General features: G+C 55.2%; 1 protein-coding gene and 1 pseudogene across 1 annotated transcript; one reads left to right on the forward strand and one right to left on the reverse strand.

Moving 5' to 3' along the window:
• The first annotated feature begins 1616 nt into the window (after positions 1–1616).
• LOC149995527 (ferritin light chain pseudogene) lies at positions 1617–3846 on the forward strand (annotated as a pseudogene).
• LOC149995528 (HLA class I histocompatibility antigen, alpha chain F-like) lies at positions 3835–6776 on the reverse strand. Its single transcript, XM_090260410.1, has 6 exons — positions 6656–6776; positions 6164–6448; positions 5737–6015; positions 4918–5193; positions 4710–4820; positions 3835–4288 (listed from the first exon to the last, which is right to left on the reverse strand). The coding sequence occupies exons 1-6, from the start codon at positions 6717–6719 to the stop codon at positions 4104–4106; spliced, it is 1200 nt and encodes a 399-aa protein (XP_090116536.1). The 5' UTR covers positions 6720–6776; the 3' UTR covers positions 3835–4103.
• Positions 6777–10021: the final 3245 nt, after the last annotated feature.

Genomic DNA, 10021 nt, shown 5'->3' on the forward strand with positions numbered 1-10021 from the left:
GTCAGGGCACAGGACTGGGTAGCTGGCCGGGTCCCCAGTTGGGGACGTGCAAGAGACAACCACACATTGGTGTTTCTCTCCCTCTCTTCCTCCCTTCCTCTCCCTCTAAAAGAATTAAGTAAAATCTTTAAAAAGTTGAAAAGGGATATAAATGACGTATGACAAAGTTCCCTCTGACGCCCAGCTCTGGGTCCCGACAGCAGCGGGCGCCCACGCAGCCACCCCGCAGCCGCGTTCCGTGGCCCGTACGCCCCAGTGCTGCCCACCTGCTTGGACCTGCACAGACGGGTGGCCCAACGAAGGACAGAGGCCGCAGACGCGGCCGCCCCAACGGAGGGACCTGAACTCGGGCACAGAGGGACAGACACGGCGGCCCTGCTCGTCGGCCGCCCAGGGCCGTGGATCTGCATGTGCCGCTTCTCAAAGCTAAGTGTAAGCCGTCAGGATCAAAACCCCAAGCGTGACGTCTGTAGCCTCCGTTAAACGAGAGATCTTACAGAAAGCTGCGGGACGCCGGCCCCTCTGGGAAACCGGGAGGTCTGCCAAGCCCGTCCGCAGAGCACCGACCCCCGTGCCCCGGCCCGAGCCCCACCGACCTTGTAGACGTGCCGCCAGTTCTTGCCGTGGTCATTGAGCCGCTTCCAGATCACGCTCCTGACTCTGGCCCCACCCGAAACACCCCCATCACGTGCCCACCTCCACCTGCCCACCCCAGCCAGCATGAAGGGGCAGCTCAGGACCCGGCAGGCGCAGCTCGGGCCTGCCCAGGGCACTGCCCGCCGCAGCTCCAAGTCCCTCCTGGGATGAGTGCCCCTGCCTCTGCCCCGAGAGTGGATGGGAGGAAGGCTGCACCTGCCTGGTGTTTGCCGCACAGCTCTGAGCAGGGACATGTCAGGTGGGGCAGAGTGTGTGGTCCTGATCTCTCCACAGAGATGTCACTGTCACGTCCCCTCTCATGTAGTGACACCGTCTGCATGAGGAGCTTGGGGCGTGTATCGTAGAGCAAACTTGTCCCAGTGCAGATGAGCCTCAGGCATGTCTGGTGACGGGACAGTGGTGGCCATTACTGAGATGCCCCTCAGAGCAGCGGGCAGGAGGCTGAGAAAGTGTCCCAAGTCCCCGGGGGAGCAGCTGAGCTTAGTGACGTCATTGTTGGGGTCGAGGGACACCCTGCACCAGGAGCGCTGGTCATGGTGTTTCCTGCTGGGCCCTTCAGCTCCCTCTCGTCTCAATTCTGTCCCAAATCCCTCACACTCATCCCGTGTGACCCAGGCTGGTCTTCCCGTGTGTTCTAATATCTAGTTCCACAGCTCCCCCTGCTCTCAGCCTCAGGTCTGTTCTGTGGCTTTTCCTGAAATAAAACAAGCCCCCAGTACCCCACATGGAAATCCTTTTATGTTTAAATTAGAGAAGTCTGGGTTCTGACAGGGCCGTCTGTGGTCCTGGGATCCGTCTCCTGCTTTGGCAGGGTCTCAATGGAACAGATTGGGACGCGCTTTCTCTCCAGCCACCCTCAAACTTTTCCATTCACCACCTTCAGACCCACCTCAGCCATCCTCAGCCTCCGAGACCGGCCAGCACCGTTTTTTTAACATAATTCTCATTGCTCACCAACCATGAGCTCCCAGATTGGCCAAAACTATCCTACCAAGGTGGAGGCTGCCGTCCACCTGGTGGACCTGCGTCTGTGGGCCTCCCGCACCTCCCTCCCTCTGGGCTCCTGTTTGGACAGGGACAGTGTGGCTTTTTAGGGTGGAGAGTTGGTCAGGGAGAAGCGTGACGGTGCTGAGCGTCTCTTAAAGCTGCAAAACCAGCGCGGGAGCCGCATTCTTTTCCAGGACACGCTGGAGCCTTCCACGATGATGGGGTCAAACCCAGGACACAATAGAAGCCGCCTTGGCCGTGGAGAAGCCCCTGAGCCAGGCCCTTGTGGCCCTGCAGGCCCCGCTCTGCCCACCCAGCCCCTCAGCCCCAGGTCACCCTGGAGAAGCACGCCCTGGACGAGCAGGTGAAGCTCATCAAGAAGATGGGGGGCACCTGGCTCACCTCCCAGGCTGGCCGCCCCCAGGCTGGGCTGGGCCGGGCCGGGCCGGGCCAGTGTGTCTTCTAAAGACTCCCCCTCAAGCACCACCAGGAGCCTCTGGAGCCCAGAGGCCTTTGAGGGGCCCCTCTGCACCCCTGGTGTCTGCCTTTTGCCTGAGCCTCTTCCCGAAACCACGGGACACCCTTTGGACCACCCTGGAGTCCTCTCCTGTACATTGGACCAAATGGAAACAATACAGCTTTTGCAGCAAAAAAAAAGGAAGAAAAAAAGAAAAGAAAATTGGGTTCCATTATTTGTTTCAAGAAATCACTCGGGGATCATTGCAGCGAGTGAACATTCGGGGATTTTCATTATACCGAACTGAGACCCACTTTCTAAACCTTCTGCTTGACCAACCCTCACGGGAGAGAAGACGGCTGTACCTTCCGTATCTTGTGGTGATAGTGAACTGTCTTTCCTTCCCTGGGGGGGGGAGATATATATATATTAAATCCATATATATATGGATTTAAGTCCTTTCCCCACCTGGGCCCTATCCCGTCACTGAGCCGCATGGTCCCAATCTGTCTGAGACCAAAATGGCTTGTGGGTTGGCTACAAACTACTCACATTTCTCCCCAAACGGTTGTCAGAATGTTGGGCATGAAGGCCACGTTATCACTTCTTTTAATGTAAAATAATTAGTTTCTTTTTCTTTCTTTATTGTTTTCCATCACCATTTATCCACTTGCACCCTCACCACTTCCCCACACCGCTCCCCCATGCAATTACCACGTGGTTGTCTGTGTTCATGAGTTCAATTTTTAAATTTTTCTATTATATCTAATATTAGTTCCACCCTGGCTGGTTTGGCTCAGTGGATTGAGCGTCGGCCCGCGAGCTAAGTGTCGCTGGTTCGATCTTCCAGTCAGGGCACATCAGAGAAGGAAAACTCTGACTCCAAAAAACCTCCGCTGCCTTGCGGCATACCTCTTCAGGGGAAAGGCTAAGGGAGTAAACCCCGACAGAAAATCCAGAGCCGGAGTCCCTAAGGCGGTTTGACGTTGTAGTCAACACCGGCAACTCCTGCGGCGCACCTGAAGCCAAGCTGTATTGACTCCGTCTTTCCCTTGGACCCTTCAGCTGCGAAGAGAGGGGGGGTCTGCTGCATGGGCAACAGCAGACCCTCCATATCACCCTGCCCAGGCTCTGTAGCTTCAGCTTCACTGGAGAGGACACTCCAGCGTCATCGCAAGATGTCGATTCAACACGGGAGGAGACAGATACCGTGTCACTCCCGAGTCGGACTGCACAACCATTCTCGGCGGTGCAGATAGACACTTAAGAAGCTACACCATCGTCTCTCGAGACGGACGGCTGCCGACGACGACAGTTTCAGCTGCAAAACAGTGATGAAACATTTATACAGCTTATGAAGTGACCCGTCCCGCAGGTCGAGCAACGAGGACCCTAGAGGGGGAGTGAGAATGAGAAAGGGGCAAGAGGCACAAAGAATAGAGACAAGACAGTGCTCTGATCAAGTCTCCTTTATTCTTAGTCACAACAGCCTTTTTGTAGCTCAGGAGAAGAGGGAGTTTTCATTAGGGAGGAGCGCAGCCGCAGCTGGGGCGTTATCCTTAATTAGGAGCAGACAACTATTATGGGATAATGAGGCCATGCGAAGCAGAACTTTAGGATGCCGGTCAGCAAGACTTTAGCCGAGGAACTTTTTAGTTCCCCACAATGAAGTAATCTCCCCATATCTCTAGTACCCATCCCACACCATACACAGTCACGACATTATTGATGCAGCCGTGGTCTGATGCCGGTTGCAGAGAGCGGTCAGGGATTCTTCAGTCCCAAGGGGAGGCCTGAATGAGCTTCAGCACCAAGTCCCCTACAGAGCAACGATGTCACCCTGGGAGAGAGAGTCACCGTGAACAGATTCAGGTCAGTCTCAGAGGTGCCTATCCTCCTGCAGCCCCCTGTGTACTTAGGTTGTCCCACTCCGAAAGTCCCTGAAACGAAGTTGTGCCCCTCAGGCCCAATGCCCCCCCTTCCTGCCCTCAGGGTCTCACTGTTAGAAGCCGTGAGGGACGCAGTGGAATCCGAGGTACTGTTGCCACCTGGGGGAGAACACAGCGGCAGAAATGTGGGGGGGTGAGCCCCCCTCAGGCTCCAGCCTCCACTCTCCCGGGATCCCAGACAGCCCCTCCTCCCACACAGACTTACTGGAAGCCTGAGGGTAGCTCTTTTTGCATGTCCCTGTAGGAAAAAAGGGCTCTGTGAGAAGTGGGGGCAGGGGGATGGCTGCATTGTGACCCTAGAGGAACCCTGTACCCCTAAAGAGCAGGGAAGTTCCCAGAACTGTGACTGAACACCCAGGGTAGGACCAGCAAACACGGGGAAAGTGCATGTGTGGGAATGGACCAACAGCTGGTCTGGACATCTGTCCTCAGCAGGGACCTTCCCCCTGACCTGTGACAGCTGGGAATCAGCCCCATCGCTAGTCATCAGGTGATAGATTTGTCCTTCACTGTCCCACGGGCCTCACTGAAAAGTGTCAGTGAACAGGACCTATAGGCACGCACCCGTGTGGGGATGCCACGGGCCATTGACCAGGCACAGCGCAGTCCCCCGGGGCTTGACCCCCGGGGACACAGGATGCTCAGCCCGCCCCGCCCACCTGAGCGCTTCTTCCTCCACGTCACAGCTCCAGCGGCCGCCGCCCCAAGGAGACCCAGGACAGCAGCGATGGCGATGCCCGCAGTGATGACGCTGGTCTGAGCAGGGGGCTCTGCGAGGGGCAGGAGAGAGGCCAGCCTCAGGCCCGAGTCCTCACCCCGCTCAGGGACGCCCCGAGACGAGGCGCTGTGCCCACGCCCCCTCCTCACCCCATCTCAGGGTCAGGGGCTCCGGCAGCCCCCCGTGCTGCACACGGCACGTGTATCGCTGCTCCTCTCCAGGGGGCACCGCCACGGCCGCCCACTTCTGGAAGGTCCCGTCCCCCGCAGGCCTGGTCTCCACCAGCTCCATGTCCTGGGTCTGGTCCTCCCCGTCGCGCTGCCACGTCAGGGCGATCTCCGCGGGGTAGAACCCCAGGGCCCAGCACCTCAGGGTGACCTCACGGTCAGAGACGCGGTGGCGGGTCACATGTGTCTGTGGGGGCTCTGAGGGGCAGGTGAGAACATTCGGGAACTTTGTGTTGGACTTGGGACCCTCCAGCAGCGCTCATGTGACCACCCTGAGCAAGGACAGGTCAGCTGGGGTGGAGGAAGGGAGCGCACAACCCAGACACCATCCTGCACAGGGGCACCTGGGAGAGTCTCCCACTTCTTGGAAAGTTCCAGAATCAGGGCGAGAACCTAGACTAGGCGTCTCCAGGCTCTAAGGGGAGAACGCAGACTCAGAGGGCGGCTGAATGACTCCGCAAAGCCGGGGCTGGGCCGCCACGTCTCAGTCCGAGAACGAGGGAGAATGTGGGGGTCACCCGGTGTGAGGGACCCGCTGTGCGCTCTTTCAGGGAGAGGACGGGCCCCTTATTGTCTTTCAGAGAAAGTGGGGCGCGCGGGTGAGTCACAGCATAAGGAGAGCTCGGGGTCTCTTCCCTGTCACCACCAGGAGGGGATCCCGACACTGACCCCCTTTTCCAACTCTCCCTGCGGGAAGCCCCCCGCACCCCCGCCCCCAGACGGAGGCCCGCGCCTGGGTACCTGCCCGCAGCAGCGTCTCCTTCCCCTTCTCTTGGAAGATGTGGAGCCAGCGGTTGCAAAACTCCTCCACCTGAAGCCTCCAGCGCTCCACTTGAAAGTCCGTCACGAAATCGCGACCCACGGGGACCTGGACCTCCGTGTCGGCCGTGGTCCCGGAGCTCAGGTCCACTTTCATGGTGACGTATTCGGTGCCATCGTAGGCGATCTGAGTGTCCCCGCGGAGGAGGCGCAGGTCCGACCCCACGTAGCAGCCACCTATTCTCTGGACGGTGTGCGACCCTGACCCCGCCCCTAGGTCAGCCCCGCCCACTGAGCCCCGCCCCCAGGAGAGATGGATCCCGGACCCGACTAGTCCCGCAGCCGAGGGTGACCCCGGCCGGCCCGTGGGGAAGGGGTCGTGCCCGGAACCCGGGCCCGCGTGGCTCACCGTCCTCTCTGTGGTGGTTCTTGGCGCGCTCCCTGTTCAGTATCGCTCGGGACATGAGTTCTCTGCTATTGAGTAACCGCGCCCAGTCGTCCCACAGCTGGGGGTCCACCTGTTGCACCCACTGCCGCTCCAGCCACGGTTCCCGCGGCACCATCCTCGGGGTCGCGGCGCCGCTGTCGTACTGCATGACCTGGGTGTCGTCCACGTAGGCGACGACAACGTACCGGGACTTCCCGCGGCCCGGTCCCGACACGAAGGTGCCGAAAAGGCTCAGGGTGTGGGTGCCTGGGGGCGGGAGGACGCGCGTCCTGGGTCCCGGTCGGCCGTAGGGGCTGCAGGCCCGGGGGGCGGTGATGGAGAGGAGGGGGCGGGAGAAGGGGGTCCGGGGTCCGACCCGGGGAGCTGGAGACGCGCCTTCCCGGGTCCCGCGCCCCCGCCGGGTCCCCTCGCTCCTGCCCCGCAGAGGCCGTTCCCTCCCGACCGCGCACTCACCGGCCCAGCTCTCGGTCAGGACCAGGGCCCCCGAGAGCAGCAGGAGCAGGAGTCGGGGCGCCATGACGCACCCCGAGCGTCTGGGGAGAAGGAATTCGGGTTCTGAGTGAGGACTTTATACCCGGACCCACGGCGACGCTGATTGGCTCCTTAGAGTCCGGACAGCCAATGGGAGTGAGGAGCGGGGCAGCGTCATGTGTATCCAGGACGTAGGACCAGACGCAGGTTGCGAGAGGTAGAAGGTAAACCCCAGAGAGAAGGCGACTCCCTGACACTGAACTTCCCCGCCCCAGCCTGCGCCCTCTGGCTGAGACCCTGGAGCCAGGCCTGGGGACCCCGGCGATTGCCCTGACCCCTCCTCTTGCACCGAGAACTCTGTCACGCTGTCCCCCTGAGTCCTGGCCCAGGGAGTGTTTTATTCAGTGACTCTTAACATTTTGGATTCAAAATTGTATACAGTCTTGCAAATTAGGGAGAACCGCCAAAGCGATTTTGTTTGTGGGTTATAGCTGTAACTATTTACCGTACAAGGAATAAAACAGCTTGAAGAATGATTAATTCATTTAGAATAATGTTAATAACTTATTGCATGTTAACAGAAATTATGAATTCACTTAGAAGATAATTATAATTTTTTATTGTTTAAGCTGTAACAGTCTTTCCCACTTTTATCCTCTTCCCCTCCCTCACGGAGCCCACCCTCTCCCCACCCCGAGCCAATCCCCCGTTCTTGTCAGTGTCCATGGCTGTGCATAAATGTTCTCTGGTTAATCCCTTCACCACCTTGCACCCTGTTCTCCCCTCCCCCTTTCCGCAGCTGTCAGTCTGTTCCACGGACCTAAGCCTCTGTTACAATCTTGTTCCTTAGTTTACTGTGTTTACCAGATTCCACAAATAAGTGACGTCATATGGTACTTGTCTTTCTGTGACTGGCTTAATTCATTAGTATAATTTACTCCAGGTACTTCCATGCTGTAGCAAAATGTAAGCATTCCTTTTTAACTGCTGTGTAGTATTCCATTATGTAGATGTAGCACGGCTCTTTTACCCACTCATCCACTGGTGGGCCGTTAGGCTGTTTCCAGACCTTGGCCATCATAAACAGCGCTGCTATGAACATAGGGGTGCATATATTTTTTTTTATATTGGTGTTTTGGGATCTTTGGAGTATAATCCCAGAAGTGAAATCACTGGATCAAAAGGCAGTTCCATTTTTAATATTTTAAGGTTGCTCCATATTGTTTTCCTCAGTGGTTGCTCCAATCTGCCTTCTGACCAACAGTGCATTAGGGTTCCCTTTTCTCCACATCCTCGCCAGCACTTGTTGATTGTTAATGTATTGATTGTAGCAATTCTAACAGGTGTGAATTATCTCAGCATACAATGGAGCAAAGACAGTCTCTTCAATAAATGGTTTTGGGAAAACTGGCTTGGTACATGCAGAAAAATGAAACTAGACCACCAACTTACACTACACACCAAAATAAACTCAAAATGGATAAAAGACTTAAATGTAAGTTGTGAAACCATAAAAATCCTAGAACAAAACATAGGGAGTAAAATCTCAGATATTCAACATATTCAACATAAATTTTAAAAGAGTTTATTTTTATTGCTTGTGTTTTTTTTTTTTTCTCTTTTGGTTCATTTACTTATTTTTATAGAGAGGGAAAGGAAGAGAGAAAGAGAGGGAGAGAAACATCACTGTGTGGTTGCCTCTTGCACGCCCCCAACTGGGGAGCTGGCCCACAACCCGGGCATGTGCCCTGACTGGGAATCGAACCTGTGACCTTTTGGTTCGCAGGCTGGCGCTCAATGCACTGAGCAATACCAGCCAGGGCTCATACTATTTTTAGAATAAGGATTACAGTTTCTCCAATGGCAACAATAATATCCACAGGGTGGGATTAACTAGGGCCTGAGTAGAAGCAGAGGGTGTATTGGAAATCTCTCTCTTCCTCTCAATTTTCCTGTCAACCTAAAACTGCTCTAAAAAATGAATTTTATCAGAAGTTTTAAAAATACACTCAACAAAAATAAAATGCTATATAAAGTCAATAAAGCATAAATATATGTAGAGGCAAAGGAGAAAACAGGTGAGTTTAATTATGACTGAGGTATTTATGTATGTTTGAAAAAGAAAACATTAGACTGGGTAGACACATTTGAAAAAGAATAGTGAATTTTAAAAATTATTGATTGATGGTTTTTAGATAGAGAAAGAGAGAGATACACTGACTTGTTGTTCCATGTGCTGATGCATCATTGGTTGATTCTTGTATGTGCCCTGCCCGGGCACTGAACCCACAGCCTTGGCGCATCGGGATGACGCTCTGACCAACGGAGCGGCTCGGCCAGGGCAATAATACTGAATCTTTAAAACGCCATTACAGTGTCCTACCCCAGAGGATGAGTGGAGATTTGGAAATGTAATGTTTATTAGACCAGAAACAGCTAAAATCTAAATATTGGAGGGTTAAATGAGCCTTACATCAGAGTGAAAGGCCCCTTTGTCTCTCTCCTTAAATTTGAAAGTCGAACATCTGTAACTGAGCAACTTCCCTGCTCAACACACAACCACGCGGGAGAGCGCCACACATCAGATCTTCTGGAGGAGGCTGTGTTGGAAAGCAGAGGGAAGGCGGGACAAGGGAAGGACAGGGGCGGTGCCCACGGATGCAGGGGGAAGCCACTGCAGCCCCAGCTACAGCAGCAGGGGTGGAGGAGCCAGGGTGCAGCCCCTCACTATGGCATAGAGTGGGGGAAGAGGGGCACCTCACTGCCCAAGGATCCGGCTCCCTCCACCCCCACTGCAGCAGAACTCGGCAGCCGAGGAAATGTGTGAGACCTCCCCCACTGCGGCACTTAGGGCACTATGGTGCAGACTCAAAGGAGCAGCTGGAAGCTCGCAAACCTGGCTCCTCCCCTCCTGCCACATCCTCCCGCCACGGTGGTGGTGCCCTGAGACTAGGCGACTGGGACAGCCTGGACACACCTACCCTCTGGTCACCCAAACATCAGTTTGCGGATCATAAAGGCAGCCTCCCCAGGAGGGGCAGGTAGAGCAGGGAAGACAATCTTGCCCCTCAGTAGAGGAGTGGATAAGAAAGCGGTGATACGTTTACACAATGGAATACTACTCGGCCTTGAAAAAGGAGCTCTTACCTTTGCAACAGCATGGATGGACCTGGAGTGTATTTATGCTGAGTGAGATAAGCCAGTCAGGAAAAGACAAATACCATATGATCTCACTCATACGTGGAATCTAATGAACAAAATAAACTGTCTCATAGATACAGACAACAGACTGACAGCCATCAGAGGGGAGGGGGTTGGGGGCTGGGGTAAAAGGTGAATGGATTAAAC

Source organism: Furipterus horrens, unplaced genomic scaffold (genome assembly GCF_987537825.1).
Source record: "Furipterus horrens unplaced genomic scaffold, mFurHor1.1.pri manual_scaffold_13, whole genome shotgun sequence".
Taxonomy (NCBI): domain Eukaryota; kingdom Metazoa; phylum Chordata; class Mammalia; order Chiroptera; family Furipteridae; genus Furipterus; species Furipterus horrens.